The 20,569-nt window shown below is 39.1% G+C and overlaps 1 protein-coding gene across 5 annotated transcripts in view; it reads right to left on the bottom strand.

The window, feature by feature from the left end:
- rapgef6 (Rap guanine nucleotide exchange factor (GEF) 6) overlaps positions 1-20,569 on the bottom strand; it is a 183,314-nt gene that overhangs the window by 45,587 nt on the left and 117,158 nt on the right. For 4 of the 5 annotated variants that reach the window (XM_047379119.1, XM_047379120.1, XM_047379121.1 and 1 more), the window contains exons 1-3: positions 7,079-7,156; positions 4,624-4,782; positions 2,153-2,305 (exon numbers count right to left, since the gene is read on the bottom strand). In XM_047379119.1, coding sequence (XP_047235075.1) covers positions 2,153-2,305; positions 4,624-4,782; positions 7,079-7,135 — 369 coding nt within the window. In that variant the 5' untranslated portion in view covers positions 7,136-7,156. Of the gene's footprint in view, positions 1-2,152; positions 2,306-4,623; positions 4,783-7,078; positions 7,216-8,417; positions 8,599-14,721; positions 14,854-20,569 lie in introns of those variants that run through there. The other variant, XM_047379122.1, reaches the window with a different exon arrangement.

A 20,569-nucleotide genomic window follows, 5' to 3' on the forward strand; every position in this document is an offset into this window, starting at 1 on the left:
CGGAGTTAATTACCCGCCCAGGGAACTTTGCTACATTTCTTTGCCCCTTTGCTATCTGCCCACTTCCTGTCTATCTGCAAAATAAAGGCCACTAGAGCCACAAAATGTGTAAAAACAAATTATGCTTCAGAATTGAATTTCCATTTGGAATTATTACAGAAATTTAGAAGTTGATTAAAATGGAACTGCGTGGCCTAGTAAAGGTCCAGACTGGTATCAAAACTGGCTCATAAATTAAAACTTGATGTTGACAGACACTCTGCATTCAGTGTGACTGAACTTCAGCTATTTTGCAAAGATGTTTTCACTAAAAGGATGTGCAGAATTGGTAGAGACATACCCCGAAAGAGTTGGAGCTGTAATTGCAAAACAAATTGAGGCTCTACAAAGTACTGACTCTCTGGGACTCAACAAAAATTTGTACCAAACTTTCCAGATTTTTATTTGCAAAAACTTGTATGAATTTCCTTCCATTTCAAAGCTATGCTGGTCTGCAACATGGCAACAATTACACAAGGACACAGAATCTGCACATCCAAAGACACACATTTTCATATTTGACGTTAACATTAATCATAAAAATGACAAGGACAACCAATAAAGATGCTTCTATAGAACAGAGCTGTCAGCCATCCATAATCTTAACCATGACACACACAAAGTCACACATATAAACCAACCTAAGGGTAAACCCACATAACACCCAGGTAATAATGCTGTTGGTTTATGTTAAATTTCAAGCTGCAATGCAAAACATTTAGGAGACAGATACTCTTACAGTTTTGCCAAGTTTGTTAACCTCCCCACAGCAGAGGTTTCAGCAGGAAGCAATTTGTGCAACTAAGGAATAGAAACTAAAAAACGCATCTGCTTTGTGCTGGACACAAAAGAACAAGGTTAGAAAAGAGAATCAGAAACACTTGTGCAAACACTTGTGAATTGACTCATCTCCACTGGATTTGATTTAGAGCCAACAGCTTTTCTTGGGAGAGGCAGCAGAGAGTCATTCAGGCCCATTAGCTGATCGATACCTGGCTACCTCTGGAACTGTGGGGATGGGATCAAAAGGCTTGGGAAAGCTTTGAAGCCGACAAGAAAATACTCCGGCAAACAATAAACTGCTAGCGGTGTTTCATAAGAATCAATGAAGAACACAGAAAATATATCCTGTACGTTTTTTTGCAAGCCATGAGCGAGGGAATGGTTGTAAAAACAAATAAATTCATATTATACAAGACTATAAAGATCTGAACAGAAACAAGAGTTTAAGTTCCTATTTAAGTGTTGGACCCAAGATTGAGGTTAATACAACTTGGTTTTTGGATTTTGGTAAACCTAAAAGCTCAACAATAGCTGGCGGTTTTCACCATGTCATGTCCACACAAAAACATACAAAAACTGGACGTTTCTCCAAAAGTGATAAAAAGACAAGACGTGGTCTGAGAGTCTGCCAAGAGGCCGACAGCAACACAGAAGGCTCGCTAAAAGCTAAAAACTGGTGCTGATTTTGTTCTACATGTGACAACAAGGAGTAAAATCTCCCAAAACCTTGTGGAACAATGTGTCGGAGTGAGATGGAACCAAGCTTGAACTATTGGGCCATGATTCAAAATAGTATGTTTGGCATAAAAAACAACACTGAAAGAACACTATGCCTACAGTGAGAGGTGGTGGTGGCAGTATCATGCTATGGGGTTAGTTTTTCTCAGAATAAATAGAGGGTTTTGTAAAATGTGGATAAGGTTTTGGCCCAGAACCTTTAGCTGTTTGTTAGAAGGCTTCAGGTAAGGAAAGATTTCATTTTTCAGCATCACAGTGAGTCTGAGCCTACATCAAAATCAACTAAAAGAATGTCTGCATGAGAGGAAAAGGGTTTTAGGAAAGAGATGTCATGGACAGGTTTGGTTAGCTTTTGCAAGACAAAGAGATGAAGGATTGATAAGTCAAGGTGTCGAACACTGAAAATAAATCACAAGGAGCTTCAATAAAGTTGTAGCTTAAGACTGTGCACACATATGCAGCCTGGTTGTTGCAGCTTGGTGTGTTTTCTTTTTACTGTTTGAAATACCTGTTTTTTAGTGTAATTGTACATATATTGCAACTATATCTAATATTTTGCTATTCTCTCAGGAGATATTTGAGTACTACAAACCTTGATGACAATGTGTCCCTTTCTGGTGCCGCTGCGGTCCAGCTCGCGGTGCTCCTTCACCATCACTATCTCCCCCTCCTCCTCGACCTTGTGCGTGTTCTTCTCCACATGGTTGAGGATGCGCCAGTAGTCCTCCTGGGCGATGCAGACGAACTGGTCGAGGACAACATGGGGACAGCGTGTAAACTTGTAGTAGAGCAGAACATTGCTCTGCACCACGTATGGATACTCAAACAACAGCAAAGAGGAGGAATGAGAGTGCGCAAAATGAGTCATGGGAGGGATGGACAGAGGAAGGAAATCTCCAACAGCAAAAACCTCTCACTGAACTAAAACTGACTAACTAGGAAAAACTGGAGTCATCTCAGCTAGCCATTTGTCAGAAGCATCTTCTACCGGAGGAGCTCGTCGGACCTCCCGTCATCTCCCACCGAACTAGAAAGCACTAAGACATGACCGTGACACTTGTGGTGCTTCTCTTGATTAATTCATCAGCTTCTGCATTTGTCTCAACAAGTTATACCTCTGCAACTTCCTGTTTATGTGTGGTAAGGAAATAATGTGTGCAGCAGAGGAACTGGTCAGTGTGGACAAAGGGACCTCCTGTGACCTTTCACATCACACTTATATTAAGACTGTGGGGTTTTTTCTTTTGGAAAAGTTCACTTATGTTAAAGAAACACTGCTGTTACTGAGCTTGCAACTAAGATTCTGTTGCCTTAGGAAAAATAATGGAGATCTATATAAACAATAAGTAAGAGCTGAGGAGAAATCATTGTGCCCATTTGCTGCAGAGGCAGACATAACCTGTACGAAAAGCAGAAATGAAAACAACTCAACTTTGACATTTTTGCTCTTTGAAGCAGAATTAAATTTATAGGCTTAAGCTAAACAAGACTAAAATTAAGAGACTTTAAAAAAACACTGTACAGGAACAGCTTCTTGTTGTTTACAAAAGGGGGAAGTGTCAACCATAGTCTTTTTCTTTTAAATAAAGGAAGAAAGTATCACAGAGCACCATTTTACTGATGTCAGTAAATGATAAAGTTATAAGGAGAGAGTCACAATAGCTGCGGTATGTGTGATATTTGTTACTGATGACACTGCATGGTAAAAGAAGTAGGATATATTAAATAGGTCAGTATGGAAGCAAATGTGTCCAAATATTCAAATTAAAATGAATTAATAAAATGATTTTTCATTTCCAAAATGAAGCTGCATTTTTTGACTCATAAATAAAAATAAATTATTCAAACTGCATTTTAATTTTTTTCTCGAAGACTGCTCAATTTGTAAATTAATTAAAATGATAAATAACATTTAACATTTCATTTTCAAAAGATGTCTCAGCAAAAGATGACCAAAATTCATTTTGAAATGTCAAATTTGAAAAGGAAAATGTATTAACAAAAACGCTTTTTCATTTTAAAGTCATAGCTGCATTTCTTCACTCATAAATGAAATTAAAAATAAATCATTCAAACTGCATTTTCTTCTTAAAACTGCTCATTGTGTGACACAACTAACGAGCAAACTAAGAGGAAAATGCTTTTTCATTTTCATGCCCGTGTTCCATAAATCAATTTGACTTCGTAATTCCAAGCGGCGCAGGAGAGTGACGTCAGTAGCAACTCTTCTTCTCCTGCCCCACACCGCACCATTATGCATCTTTTACGTGAGGTGGCGGAGACTGCACGCAACATAGCGCTCCCTCATACCATCGCCAAGCCTTGCGTTTGCGGCTGATTTTGTGAGAAGCATGTGTCTGCAGACTTGAAGATCGCAGTTTCAGACCTGCAGTTCTAGATCTCTTTTAGAACTAGAAGAGATCTAGAACTGCAGGTCTAGATCTCTTCTCTTCCGCAACAACGCCATCCATTTCCTTGTCCAAGTGAACATGGATAGCAAACATTAAGTAAGTATTAAACGTGAATCGCTCATTTAATACCGTCAAACTATTGTTGTGTGCATCTCCGCCACGATTTAAAAAAATCCTAGAGGAAACCCTGTAGGGTCCACTGTTGTCTTCGAGGAAACAGTCCACTTTGTCTTTCTTGTAAGATATATACAAGTTTATTAGCCTTTTTTCAGCCAGCTAACAGGCAGTGCGCAGAAATAAGGGGGGGCAGTGCTGGGGCTCAAGTGGTGTAAAAAAGTGCACCTGTTCTGCACTTAAATAATTTAAATAAATGGCTAATTCTGTCTTTCATAATTTGATGATATGGTTAACAGATTCTTCTGAACTGCAGATCAAATGTCAAATGAAGTTACTATTACTAGCTGTTTATGATGACGTAACAGTTCAGATGAATTTAAAAGATGCATAGCACTACTTCAAGTACTTCAGGCACCCTTGCAACAGAACGTAAGTGAGCTAATAAAACTAAAAATCATGCAATTACCACATGCATACATTTTATAAAACACTAAAAATCTGCTTTAAACTATTATTTATGCTTGTTTCGTATTACCTGGCAGTCATCTCCTTTGCTGCGAACTTCTCCGTTCATGTATTGTTTATCCAGCGAGGGCGAGATGCCAAAACTGTTCCCCATACAAAGAGTCTCTGTTCTGCCTTCTGGATGGCTGATCTCCACAGCTCCATTCAGGATCACATACCAGTGGTCGAGCTGCAGGTGGATGAACAACACCAGATTATACTGCACCTGAAGAGCTGTCCCTCCAACAGTTAATTGCATAAAATGTGTCATATTTGATTGTTTTTCAGTACTTTTTTTCAGGTGCTTAACCATATTGAGATGCAATAATAAAAATGCATACTTGATTGTTGGTCTGTATGATCATATTCAAAGCATCTATTGAGTGGCAACATATTCCTAATTAAAGTTTATTGTGCATCTTGTACATTGTATTTCTGAGTCTTGCCTCTAGTGGCTGCTTTTTTAATTTGAAAATGCTGGCAGGTTTAACAAGCCCTTCGCTCAGTTCGACTGGGCGGATGAAAGGAGAGCAAACAAACCCTTGGCTCCCTCTGCAGCCATGAATTATATTTCGTCCTCATTGCCTTTTCATTCTCTGGCTCTTTCTCCACTAAAAAACATCTCCAACCCATTTGAGTGCTTCTTACTTTCTCTGCCCCATCAGTTTCTATTTCTGTCCTAGTACCTGTGGCCTCCTCTTGTTTCTTGGCGGTGATGAAATGGAATCAGATGAGGGAAAGAACAGCAATCAACCCCACATAGAAGTCTAAAGCACGCAAAAGCTGCTGAAAGAAAATTATTCTGTAATGTAGAGCATTTTAATTAATTTAAATATGTACAGTAAGGAAATAATTAATAACCATAACACAAGAAGGGAAATTATTTCATTGTATTTTTTCCATCTCTAAAGCATGTCCCCTCTCTTTTCTCCTCTAAACAAACACTTTAGGCTCATTATTGTCCTTTGCCTCTCACTCAGCCAAGTCATTTTGACTTCTGAGTGGAGCCAAGAGCCTCTCTTTGACATTCACCATGTGAATCCACAGAGACACTGTGGAGGAGAACTGCCCATTAATTGACCTGACAGAGACTGAGGGGAGGCACATGGAAACTAACGCCTGTTCAGATGTCCATTTTCTGGGAGTGTCTTTAACTTTCACCGACGTCTTCCTGATCTTAGAAGTGGCCAATTCATTGTCATTTATTGCCCTGTCTGTTTTAATGCTGCTGTGTGGAAGCAAACGGTCAGAATGGATCTCCTGTTTCTCCGACATGTAACTTAATTCATTTGCTTTGTAGCAGCTCAAGTGATTGACAGGGCTCACTCGCTGCAGTGGCTCTGCACACATCAGCTGCTGTGTGTAAACTGACACATGTTTAAATGTTCCTTTAAACGGTCATTTATTGCTTTCGCTTAAGGTTTTTGGTATAATGGTGCTAACAGTTATAACACTGCTTAGCATATTAAAAGGATTATTAATAAAATGGCATGGCATGATGTTGTTTCGTTGCTTCTTTGTGCTGAAGTTTTTTACAATCTCAAACTGTATCCTGCTAAGGATAAAGTGTGAAATATGATTTTTTCCCTCTACTTACCTAATGTGGCCTCTTTTCTCATCTAACAAGGGCAGCGCCTGTGAGTGGGCAGCAAAGCCTCGGTGACCTGTCCCCCCCTTGTCTTGTGTCATGATGTATGTTTGGATGGGTTGTATTGGAATTCTAATTTCCCCTCGGGGATCAATCAAGTATCTTTGAATTGAATTGAATTGAAATAAATCCTGTGAGTGAAAGTTCAACACATATTTAAGTCTTATTGATGGTTTTAATGATTCAAATATAATGACATAAAGTGCATTTTCTGGGGCCTTGTATAAAAGGTGGTTACAGAAAAAAAAGTAGCGTACACCATTTCTCTCGCATAACTTCAGATGTGTCAATAATGAAATGACCTGAAATGTGTGCAGCCCCATGGCAGCTTCATGGTTGACACATGCAGCTTTTCTAGGTATTACCTAACATAGAGGGAATGCTGGGAAAGGATACTGACAATGGCACAAGCAAAAAAAAGTGTGTTTTTTAAAAGAGAGCATTTTCTGCCCCGAGATGATGACTAATTAGCTGCTTTTGGTTTTAAGGGATGTTGCATTTAGAACTATGTACTGAGCTGGGCTGGGGATGAAGTGTGACCTGTCCATACCCATACAGCAGCTGAGCACACTGCGGTTTCTGCCAGCAGCTGCATTTCATAGGAAGCTTGTGGACAATAACAATGGCAGGCGGCCCTGATCAATCCATCCTAACCGTTTGGGATGTGGAAGAAATCCATACAACTCTTTGTATGTAAGGTGAAATCCCAAAGGAGGGTTTAAGAGTTTAAAAAATGTGGCTTCAAAACAATATTTACCTACCGGAACATAAATAAATCTTATTTTTAATGGCTTTGGGTGTCTTTTGAGCTGAAATGAGATAGTGAAACCATTCATACCTCTTTTTTGTGGTGCAGGATTACTGTGCCAGACTGCTCCACCACCTCGAACACCATGACGCTACACAAGTCCCTCCGTACGGACATGGTCATGTTGGCGAAGGCAGGCAGCTGATGCATGAACTCCAGCAGTTGCTCTGTGTGTCACAAAGATAATGACTTCGTAAGAAGCAAATAGCAACATTCATGTACGTTTGAGATATTCTTATTAACCACCTAAAACTTACCATTAAAACAACAGAGTTACAGATAAAATCAAAAGGCAATTGCAGCGAAACCTTAGGAAGTTGTTCTTCCTTTAAAACAAGACAACCAGAGAAAAAAATACTGTGGTAATAGTGCATATAAATCATAAAGGTGGAATCCCATAAGAGGTGTACAATCTGTCTCCTTTGTGCTGTAGCTGAGAACAAAGTGATGTTGATCCAAGCTGCTAAGGTGCTTTAAGACCTTTCTTCTTTGCACCCTCACTGCTGTATTTTTCTTGCTCCACTTGAGTTTGGTCATTTTTAGTCTTTGTCAGATGCAAACTACGAGGAGGAGAAAGTGCATTTGTTTAAATCTGCAGTCTGGTGCGGCAAGCAAGACAATGGTAAACTCTGTAAATGTTACAATGAAAAATAAAAAATCTAATTATGTACTACTCTTAACTCATGATGTTGACCATTTCAGTTGACTGTTTTTTTAATTTAGATAAATTGTTAGAGGTGCTTGTTTTTATTACGAAAGCTCAAGATTATCCAGATAAGGACTTTCAGGAAATCTCTGAATAAGATAAAATAAATAAATAAAAAGGTGAATTAAATGTTATTTAAATTAAATGCCCCCCTAAAAATGGATAAGCCCATCTTTAACAAAACAAGCTATAAAGCCATTTTAGATTTTTAAAAAATATTTTACCCTTATGTATTTCCACAGAATGAGCCGTGACTGTTACAGAGAAAAGGCCAGACCGCCGCCCTCCCTGGCAGACACACAGCAGGCCAGGCCTTTATCACCTCTCTGAGCTCTCTGATGTGGTCACCTTCTTTCCCAGGACCCCGTTGGGTCTCGCTAATGAGGCCGTTTATCTCATTGCCTGCTTAAAAACACACACTGGAAGGGCACTGCTGTTTAGACACCTCTGCAGGGAGGTCGTCTTTTCAAGGGGAGGGCCACTTGTATGGCTCCCCTGTGTGTTCTCACTGAGTGCAAAAGAGTGACCGCCAAATTCAAACAAGTGCCGCTTTTAAAGGGCAAATGATTTTTAACAAATGTGAAGTGTGTTTCAGTTTAATGAAGCAAAAGATTCAAGAAAAACTGTTTTTAGTAGAAATGGAAAAATGCTAAATTAACTGACCAATGTCGTCATCGTTGCGGTCGGCTGGATCCTTTTCCAGACACTCTCGGACCACATCCCGACCCAAAAGGGTGTCAGAGGCCCTCTCCAAGTCTTCATCTTCCTCCTCTTCTTCTTCGCTGTCCACTGGAGCCTCTGGAAGTCCAGACAAGTCCACATCTCCTAAGTCGCTCTCTGTGGCCTTCAGAAAACACAAAGTGGTTCCCCTTTTTTATCAGAATCAAGTAGGAAATTCTTCAGCCTTTTTCTGCTCAAACAATGAAAAATCCCATTTTCTGAAACAGATTTTTTTTCAAACTGAATCATTTTGGATGGATTTAAAATCAGATAAGTGCTATAAATACAGTTAAGCCCTGCAACAAAATAACAATTTTAAATAAAAGCACACCAGAGAACTCACCAACACTAATACTCAACACTAGAAAACTAGTATTCTAGTATTATTGTATCTAATAGAGGTTTGTCAGAGAACAGAGGAGAAAAAATTAAAATTTTTACATACAAAACACTATGGGCAGAGGAAAGCGCTGAACAACTCGCTGAATACAATCATCACTGAATTACTGTGGCGGCAGCAATGTGCTGTGGGGATGCATTTCTACAGTAGAGACAGGGAAGCCAATCAGAGTTAATGGGGAGATGGATGCAGCTAAACACAGGGCAATCCTGTACGAAAAAAAGACTTGTGACTGGGGCAGAGGTGCATCCAATCTGACTGAGGTTAAGATATATGTATTTTTTAAAGATCTTATGGCGCTTATGGTCTTTTTCCCATAGTAATCAGAAAGGAAAGTAAGCAGAGAGAGAAGGGGGAAGACATGCCGCAAAGATCCTGAGATCTGGAGTTGAACCACAGACGGCCAAATCTCTGTGTACAGAACGCCCACTTTAGCGATACGCCATGATGTGCCCCAAGGTGGGGCTATTTGGCAGTGGGCAAATATTTAAATCTCTAGATACGCAAAGCTGGACAAGACAAACCCAAGACTTGGAGCTATAATTACAACACAAGGTGATTTTACAAGGTACTGAACACAAATGCAACCTGCTCTTTTCAGATTTTATTTACAAAAACATTTGAAAACACTGTATCTTTTTCCTGCCACTTCACAGTTATGTGTTACTATTTGTCACACTGTCAAATAAAATCCTAACAAATTACATGGAACTTTGTGTTTTAAACATAAAAGGATACAAATAAAGGTGATCTTCTTTATAATAATAGTACAAAGCTAAATTAGTCCAATGTATTATCTTTTCGATGTGTTGCATTTATATAGCACCATTTTTAGTCCTCCTTTTCTAAATCAGGGTCTTCACTCGTTTATTTTCTCTAATAAATATGAAGACTTATTCCCACAAAGCAGTTGTGACCTGGAGCCTTACTGTGAAACCAAGTTCCAGTCTCAAAAACATAAGGAAAAAACTGAATATTTAAATGTTCTGGGTGTGTAGAGGTCCAGATTGCCAGGATGCGCTCAGAAGGAGCATGAGGGGCGTTCAGATGGGGAACTAAATCGTCAACCTGGAGGTGAAAGGAGTGGCCCTCCAGTGGTGTGGCCACCATTTCATGTCATCTGTTAAGTTTTGCAGATAGTTTTCAGAAAAATAAGGACTGAGCAGTAAACTGAGCCTGATTTTAGTTTAGTGTAGTAAAAAAATGTTTACTGATGGATTTATTTAGGACAAAGAAAACCACTTACAATGCCAGTATTTCCTTTTCTTTTAGGTTACTAGGACTGGACATTGTACAGCTCCAAAATCAGCATTACAAACAGGAGTAAATGATGATAATTTTAATATATGGCTCATCTTTAACTTGGTGACTATGGCATTTTTACATGCCACTCAATGTTTTCATAACTATCAAAGTCTAGATTAAAAAAGAGACACTGCCAGGCTTTTTTACAAACAGCCTTTAATCTTACTTTGGAGTCTATAAAAAGAAACTGAAGCTCTGATCAAAGGATGGCTGCTCTTTTGATCACATGCACTATTCACATGGATCCTCTTGTTTTTTATCCAGGGTAACGCTCACCATATATTCCCTATCCACTGCAAATGTTTTGTCTGAAGGGACGCCATTTAATCAAGATTGTCTGTAAACAACTTTGCAAAAAATCCATGAAACTTAATGACCCACCTCGACACAAACAGAAGAAGAGTCCTTTAAATCTGAGTGAGGGTATAGATTGCTGTCTTTACAGCATTTACAACACTGATACTGATATTATTGTCTACTTTTTTTAACTCTGAGTACCCAGCCCTTTACTGTGTCAGATCAACATTTTTATATTTTTATCATAACTTTGTTTATGGTTTTTGTAGTACTAGTGGCATTTATTCAATGGTTGCTAAACAGAAGGATGGGCAGAGAGAAGAGGAAGGCATGAAGAAAAGAGAAGAGAGTCTTTGTTGAATAAATACCATAAGAAGTCCTGTTTTCAGTATCCCATGAGCCATGTGAAGTTTAGAACAAACATGTGGATGAAGCTGTTCTGGTCACATGAGACCAAAATGTAACTTTTTGGCCTATATGCAAAACCACATGTGTGGAGAAAAACTAACACAAATGGCCATGAACACACCGCCCCCACTATGAAACATGGTAATGGCACCATCATGCTGTGGGATTGCTTTTTTCAAGCAAGACAGAGAAGCTTGTCAGAGTATATAGGTGGACAGATTAAGCCAAATACAGAGGAATAGTGGTAGAAAGTGTAGAAGACACTGGGGTGGAGGTTCAAATTCCAGCAAAACAACAACCCTAAACATACAGTGTTAGACTAGCCCAGTCAAAAACCAGAACTAAACCCAATGAGAATAGATGTAGGTATAAATGTTTTAGTAAGTCATTGTATGATGAAAGGTCCCACATGTTCCATCATTGTGGCAGCAATAAAAGTATAGACAAGAAAAATACGCTGTATATAGAGGCACCTGCAGGTGTTGGGGAAAAAAAAAAAAAAGATATATCATGGTATACACACAAGGTAGACTCTAACAAGAAATGGGTTTGGGTGCTTAGGCTCTCTTGAGAGTTGCACACAAGGCCAAACGGTTTTATGAGCTCCTACAAGGCAAGGTGATTGAGTGCACAGAGCAGAAGAGTTTCTGGTAAAAGTCTACTTCGGTTTTTTTATAAATTAGGATGGAGAAGTAATGTTCCTTCTTCTAAGAGAGACCCCCTGCTCAGCCTTTTCTGCTTCGAGCGCAGGATGCAACAAATGTGAAGGCGAACCAGACGAAAATACAAAGAAGAATGAAACACAGATGATTTTACATCAACATAAAAGACAGACTGATTTAATAAATCTGACCCTCTGAAGCATTTTTCAATCGGCAATTAACAATACAGTTAATAATAATTCATTATCATAAAAAAGTCAATGATTTTTTGGTCATGCATGTGAAGAAACCCCAGAAAAAACACATAGGAAAAGATGACCCCACATTTACAGATTAAAAAACAAAAACAACCTTGACTCTAAACCTTTGTGTAAAAAGATTTCTATTTTACAAGAGAGCCAAAAATGAGGTTAAAAGAGCAACAGCTCACTATTTTCTCATTTACTCCCTCTCACTGACTGCCATGGACATACCCTTCACTGCCAGTCAGGCCTGATCATTTAGCATGTACGAGTTCTGCTTTCAATCCAATATCATCGGTGTCACAACAGGTTTTAGCTTAAAGGATATTAAAGGACATCAAATCCCGAAAAAATCCCTTCATGTTACAGTGCCGTGGCACAAGAAGAAAGATGTGACAAATGTTGGCTCAGAATGTAAAGCAGCTAAGGGATGAAAGGGCAACAGGAAAGGAATATGATGAGTTTGAGAAAGGGTCCAGAAGTTGGGGAAAAGAGAGAGAAAACAAACTTGAGGTGAAAAACATAAATGCAAGGGAGAAATGCACTAACACAGTGACAGCTGAGGAGCACAGCTGACTGGAAGGGTCAGATTCTTTAAGACAGCTGTAAACAAACACGGGGCCGGGTCAGCAACAAGCTGATGGGATCAAATCCGTGTGATAAATACCTAATCTGAGGATGAAATCTGGGTCAGATCTGCTCTCTGACCCAGGCTAACCTGACTTGCATAAGGTGCCCACAAACCACCAAGCAGAGAAAAATCCTGCAAATCCCGCAGTAGGTAAAAACGGGGGATAAAATAGAAAAACTCTGTGCATAGGTACTCATCAGATTATTTTTTATCCCAAAAATGTAAAGCCTATTTTGTCCCATAAGAAATTATCTTTGCCGACTCTAACTAAGATTAATAGCTTTGTCACAACATCATAAATTAGCTCTGTTACAAACTAACCTTCCTGGATCCCATGATTAAAGCTACCTAAAATAAACACCCTTGTGTCAGTAAGAAACCCTCACAAATCCATCAATAAACAAAGCATGGAGAGCAGGACAACCAAATAATTACTACAAGCCTGAGCTTGTGGAGACTAAAAGCAACATTCTTGGATTTATAACGGCTTTCTCCTCAAATAGCCGAGATTAGAAAAGTTGGTGGATTAAAACGATTAGATGACAGGCTTAATATGTAGTCTTATATGTGTTAATGACTCACAGTCCTTAAACCAACCAGCACTCAAGACAGGCTTTCCAAAGCAAACTGAGCTGGCAGACTCTAGTGAAATGTCACAAAGAGAGAGAAAGAGGCATACAAGGAGACCTCTTTATTTGGTGCAATTTTGTTGTAAATAGAGTTGTAAAAACATTTTTGGCTACATTTTAGTAAATTTTAAATAAAGAAGCCCTGATCAGACACTTGAGGACCATTTCTGTTTTGATTTCTTTAAAAGCTTTAAGCCATTGAATTTCAGGTGTATTCAAATTCCATTTTTCTTCAACAACTAAAATTAACAGTATTCATAATATTTCTTGCTAGCCCTCCACCTCTTTGTGTATTCCCTACAGATTGCGTATCCTTAGCTTAACTCTAAAACTTTTTCCAAAAGACTGCCAGCATTTCCAAATACAACAAAACTGATGTTAAAATATCAAAAGGTTAAAATAGAAGAACGTCACGGTAGTGAGCCTCTATTTTATCAACTGAAGTCTTCCTCCCAGTTTAAACGTTGCAGCTAAAGGAAACAGCCAATATACAGTTAAGCCCAAAATTATTCATACCCGTTAGAATTAGATGTAAAATTATTTTCATACAGCCAAGAAGTGTTTTTGTCTAATAGAAAATGAGACAGGCATCTAATGCAATGAGTTCCAAATTTTTCAGGCTGGAAGGCATCTTTGCCATCACCCTAATCTTTAGCTCCTTCAACAGATTCTCTACGAGATTCAAGACAGGAGAAAAATGTTGGTAAACTAAAATATTAAACTTCAATTTGACATGCGTATGAATAATTTTGGGTTTAACTGTATCAAGGTAAAATAAATAGAATTTCTTTTTAAATAGCTTCGTCCACCTGTTGTGCTTCCTCTGAATTCATTTTTAAACCCCTCATTGATGTTGAAAATAGCTCATTTTAAGTCTGCTTCTCTCAGTGAGAACGTCCACACCAAAACGTTTGGTTAGTAGGACCAGTTCAGTTCAGGCAAGGCGCGTTCAGCTATCCCAAAAACATCGAATGTTTGAGTGTCTGACCGCCACGGGATCATTAGGGGTCGGTCAAGATGAAAATCAACCAGTTACATCTCTATATAAAAAAAACGTTACAAGCGGACTTACAAGTGACTGAAGATGTTTAATTGAAAACAATTGCAAAACCATTTTCCTGTCCATCCTTTGTTTACGCTACCTACAAACCGAAGCACACGATCTACAAAATGACCGCCAGTAACCAAGCTACATGGATTGAGTTATAATTCTTTACCTGGGGGACAGGCAAAGATGGAGCTGTAAAGGTTAGGTTCATTTCCTACACATGACCTTTTGTCCACAGCAGGAAGTAAGAGGGATGCAAGCCACCAAGATGAAGAACTGATGCACAATAATTAGGATGCAGAGAAGGATTAAAAGGAGGAAGGGTGGAAGGTTGACTGATGAGCAACAGGTGAGCGTAACTAAGTACAAACTCATCAAAATGAAAGTAAATAACCATCAGACCTGATGTGGTGCCAGTAGAGACTGTATGTTTGTCACTAATTTTAACAGGGTTTATAATTTATTCCTTTTTATTTATTAATGGCAACATGGGAGAGAAAAGCTTTATCATTTATTTATCAATAGATTCTTTTTTTAGAACATGGTGGTAAAGACAAGAGGAAATCTCAAAAGGTTTCTAACAGATCCTGTAAACTGAAGAATAGTTGTTTCTTAGGAAACCCACCTGGTAAATGTCCGACAAGCTACTACTTCCCGAATCGCTGGTTATGCTGCACCCTGACTGGCTGGGAGCCATGTGCATCACCTGCTGGTGGGCGTGGTCCGTTAGGTGCATCTTATTGAGATCGGCAGGAAGCTGTTCAGGCAGGAAACGGAGATAAAGAAGAAGAGAAACACACAGAGTGAAATGTGAGTTCAAGGGAGACAAACACTTTGTAACATTCATCATATAACAGAGGGAAAACACACGAATGTGCACATGCAAACACACACATGCAGTGGTTTTCATCAGGCTGAAAGCCAGAGCTACGCTGGCACTGATTGACAAGCTGTACTCCAGGATAGTTAACCTGAAGAGGTCAGAGGAGAAAATAACTTCCGAAGGTTGTAAATTATGATCCAGTAGTTTAGACTGATGCGTTCTTCTGGTGGACTTTGAAGGTGGGAGTTGATGAAAGTGTAAATCCCGGCTTTCTACAGCTAACAAGTCAGTTACAGGTCCTTCTCAAAATATTAGCATATTGTGATAAAGTTCATTATTTTCCATAATGTAATGATGAAAATTTAACATTCATATATTTTAGATTCATTGCACACTAACTGAAATATTTCAGGTCTTTTATTGTCTTAATATGGATGATTTTGGCATACAGCTCATGAAAACCCAAAATTCCTATCTCACAAAATTAGCATATCATTAAAAGGGTCTCTAAACGAGCTATGAACCTAATCATCTGAATCAACGAGTTAACTCTAAACACCTGCAAAAGATTCCTGAGGCCTTTAAAACTCCCAGCCTGGTTCATCACTCAAAACCCCAATCATGGGTAAGACTGCAGACCTGACTGCTGTCCAGAAGGCCACTATTGACACCCTCAAGCAAGAGGGTAAGACACAGAAAGAAATTTCTGAATGAATAGGCTGTTCCCAGAGTGCTGTATCAAGGCACCTCAGTGGGAAGTCTGTGGGAAGGAAAAAGTGTGGCAGAAAACGCTGCACAACGAGAAGAGGTGACCGGACCCTGAGGAAGATTGTGGAGAAGGGCCGATTCCAGACCTTGGGGGACCTGCGGAAGCAGTGGACTGAGTCTGGAGTAGAAACATCCAGAGCCACGGTGCACAGGCGTGTGCAGGAAATGGGCTACAGGTGCCGCATTCCCCAGACCTGGGCTACAGAGAAGCAGCACTGGACTGTTGCTCAGTGGTCCAAAGTACTTTTTTCGGATGAAAGCAAATTCTGCATGTCATTCGGAAATCAAGGTGCCAGAGTCTGGAGGAAGACTGGGGAGAAGGAAATGCCAAAATGCCAGAAGTCCAGTGTCAAGTACCCACAGTCAGTGATGGTCTGGGGTGCCGTGTCAGCTGCTGGTGTTGGTCCACTGTGTTTTATCAAGGGCAGGGTCAATGCAGCTAGCTATCAGGAGATTTTGGAGCACTTCATGCTTCCATCTGCTGAAAAGCTTTATGGAGATGAAGATTTCATTTTTCAGCACGACCTGGCACCTGCTCACAGTGCCAAAACCACTGGTAAATGGTTTACTGACCATGGTATCACTGTGCTCAATTGGCCTGCCAACTCTCCTGACCTGAACCCCATAGAGAATCTGTGGGATATTGTGAAGAGAACGTTGAGAGACTCAAGACCCAACACTCTGGATGAGCTAAAGGCTGCTATCGAAGCATCCTGGGCCTCCATAAGACCTCAGCAGTGCCACAGGCTGATTGCCTCCATGCCACGCCGCATTGAAGCAGTCATTTCTGCAAAAGGATTCCCGACCAAGTATTGAGTGCATAACTGTACATGATTATTTGAAGGTTGACGTTTTTTGTATTAAAAACACTTTTCTTTTATTGGTCGGATTAAATATGCTAATTTTGTGAGATAGGAATTTTGGGTTTTCATGAGCTGTATGCCAAAATCATCTGTATTAAGACAATAAAAGACCTGAAATATTTCAGTTAGTGTGCAATGAATCTAAAATATATGAATGTTAAATTTTCATCATTACATTATGGAAAATAATGAACTTTATCACAATATGCTAATATTTTGAGAAGGACCTGTATATGGGTATACACAAAGTCAAACAGCAACATTGGCAAAGAAGTAAGAAAATGAGGTGAACTTTCAAACTCCCAAGAAATACTGCTCTGTAAGCAATAAAAGATAATACACTATATAGACAAACATTTTTGTCTGAATAAAGGTAATGCATAATGCAAACCCAGTCTACTGCTTTCTATTTTATTACATTTACAGAAATTGCCACTTCAAAATTTCAACAGCAAAGAACTCATTTGAACACCACAGTTGAGACTCAGAATGAGTCATCCATGTAGTCTAGTGGCTTCGATAAACACAAGTACTACGCCGCTGCAGTTTTGCAAGAGAGCAACATGTGCACGTGAACAAGGGGTTGGACATTTACATCAGAAAGCGCTAATACTGGATGACAGGCCGGGTAACATATGAGATCGGGGAATCTGGGTAGCCCGGTTTAAGTGGAACAATTTGAATAACTTTGGGTATTTAGTTGATACATGGTTCCCACTATGTTCGTAAAACAGAGGAAATTCTCCACGAGCCAGCGTGATACTCTCATAGCACGAAATACACTCTAAATTACTCTCATTCTCAGTATTTATCAAAAGATTAAAAAAAGACATTTAATATAATGGTCCAACTGCCTTTATTTTCAAACTGAAAATCAGAAAGGTCCCTGCTTCAGAGAAATAAATACATAATGAAATAGCAAAACACTTAGGAAAGTTCAGCAAAATTTTGACATAAAACACGAGTCCACACAAACTGAATTGAATTTAAAATCAGATTTTATGCAAAAGTTCAAATATCTTACAAAGCAGTCAGCTATGTTTCACCTTCATGAATGCTGTGATTGGGTGGTCAAGTACGGAAAAATCTGAATATTTTTCCACATTCATTAAATGCATAAAAACTAAGAACGTCTCTAAACACATCAACCAACAACACGTAGCTTGAGACACTTGTTTGAGCAACAAAAATCATATTTAAATTAGGGAAACGTTTTAAGACATAATCTTGTAATTCCTTCGTTTTAAGTTGGATTCAATCTACTACCCTCAGTCAAAGAACCTGCAGCATATTTCTTCTCTTTTATGTGTTCTAGTCCATAAAAAACAATTCAGGCTCGGAATCCGCAAGTAAGACCTTTAGCCAATTTTTTTTTTTTAGAACCCCGAAATCTGCCAGTAAAAACCAGATTGGTGCAGCTCAATCAGCAACCTTTAAATCTCAAGTCTTACCAGTTGGGATCGGGGCAGAGTCAAGGTGAGGGACGACGTTCTCCGACGACACCAAGAAAGCCTACAACACATCTCCTCCATAGCCACATCAGACACAATGGCTGCTCAACCGTGTGCATAAACACCTGCTTGAACACTCGCACAGACAGCTGTGCATTTAAAGCCTCATGGAGCCAAACTGAACCTCAGAAGCAGGAGGACACTGAGAGGAACCACAGTGGCATCATGCAATATTAAAGACGTTGAGTCTGGGGGTAGTCCCCCCTTAGTATTTTTACCTAATTGGGCCGATGTTCTGTACAACCTGATGAACCTTTAAGCCTCCCTGTCTTCAAACCCAGAGGGAAACACTAGCAGTACTGAGGAGTGGAGTTCAGGAAGTTCAATGACACGTCCTTAATGTGTAGTATAGTACATTATATTATTAGTTGACATTTACAACTGTACTATACACCCAGAAACATAACTAATTCCACACAACTCTTAATGTACAGGGTTTCTACAAATTTTCCATATAAATATTCCATATTTTTCCTGATAATTAAGACTCTGGACATTTGACTACAACACATTTACCTTGAAGGGTTTTGTCATCTGAATGTTTCATAAATTATAAGACATCACATTGCTGAAGTTGTTTTTCTATTTAGCAGTGGAGTATAGCTATTCCACAGATTTATTGGCATCAAGAGAAACTTTCCAGTCATACAGACCGCTCAAAGCGATTTACACTAGAGCAGGCGGAAGCTGGAATAGAACCCACAACCTTCCAATTACAAGACGACTACTCTTCCTACTGAGCCACAGTCGCCTATAAACATGAAAGCATTCTGGTTTACTCCAATTCAGACTTACCATGGTAATAGCACCGTTGTTTGCTTTAAAAGAAATTAAGCATCGGTATTGTAATTTTAAAGAATGCTATTTTAACATTTACACTCTTAAATCGGCTCTGAACAAGGTGAAGGTCTTGACTGAAGAAGCATTTAAGTGAAATCCATTTCCTATTAAGCACAGAAGGGTAATGCACTGTGTGATTCATTTATTGACTCAAAGACAACATGCAATCATGGTTTTATTGATTAAAATACATCCAATCGCATTTACACATCACTCCACTATTAGCCCTGATACTTATTGTTGACCAACACCTAGGCTGCATGTTTACAGTGTTGCTTTGTGAATGAGAACAACCAGAAGAAGTGATAAGGTGGACAGTGAATAATTGCTAATTTCACCAAAGCAAATGCGTATCGATTTCTGTGGGACGGATCAGTTATGAGTCGTTCGGCTTTCATCCAATACATTTACCAGTACTGAGAGACGGAGGCTAAAATGGCAAAGTAGTGCCTTGGAGCCCAGCTATGAAGCACAGAAAACTCTCACTTGACCTGTATGGGAAAAGGAATAAAGCTTAACGTTTTTTGTTGTTCTTCCATTCGATTGGGCTTACACAAGTCTGAAAACCTGAGGAAGTTAAAGCATTGAATTTCAATAGGCAAACACTGTATTGATCCCAGGCTATAAAGGACAAGCTCTCAGCAACAAAGTTTTGCATTCTGAAGAGAAAACATTTGCAGGGAAGGTTTTTCTACCCTCTTTCCAAACAGCTTTCAGACAATATTTGCACTGCAACAGTCACTGACTAGTGAGATTGTGTCCATGTTAGAAAAAAATGAGACAAATCCACCCGTCTTCTTTAAACATTAAACTTTGTTCTTATTGTTTTACTAAAGGGAAATAAATAACAGTTTTTTTTGTCACAAAAGGGGACAAATTCAGTCCTATGTTACTAACAATTTGTCCATTTAAAGACCAGTTAAACTCACCTAAGGAAACAATTTTACTTTAAGTGAGAAGTTTGCTTTCTTTTGCACACACCATATTACTGACAAATATAACATACCCTATCGTTCACCGTCAGTCCCATTTCTTTTGGATTTCTTTTAGAGATTGGCACAACCTGCTACTTTGTAAAATGCCTAACAGATCTGCAGAAGAGCCGATGTGCCACTGCAGCTTTAAGCTCTTTGTTTACTCTACACTGCTTCCCCTGCCTGGTTTTAACTGCAGACAAATTCAATCGCTTAAATACCAAGTCATCTGCTATTAAACACATACTTTAGAAAGATCAAAGAGGCTTAGGCATACTTTTGTGTTGTGCATATTTTTGTGCTTTTCCTGTGATTCCTTTCTTGATTGCATGTGTGTTTGCATATGCTGCTAATCTCTCCTTTTTCATGAACGAAAACAACTTTAGATGGAAACTTCTGACAAATAAACCAATACAAGGAGTCTCAGTGATTTTGCTAGTACCTTTCGGTGATAATCAAACATCTGAACTATTAGGAATGCTGTTTTGGTATTTTAGTGTCCATTAAATCCAGACTGATACGGGATTTAGCTGTAGCTGATGGTTAAATAGATTAGTTTAGGGATTTATCAGCTAAAACCTAAAAAAAGAAAGTGGATGTTTTGTAGCTGAACGTAAAACATTCCTGAATACATCTGTAGTATAATTTGACACCTTCTTCTCTGCTAACACGGTACCTGCTGATCACAGCAAAC

Source organism: Girardinichthys multiradiatus, chromosome 11, assembly GCF_021462225.1.
Source record: "Girardinichthys multiradiatus isolate DD_20200921_A chromosome 11, DD_fGirMul_XY1, whole genome shotgun sequence".
NCBI lineage: Eukaryota > Metazoa > Chordata > Actinopteri > Cyprinodontiformes > Goodeidae > Girardinichthys > Girardinichthys multiradiatus.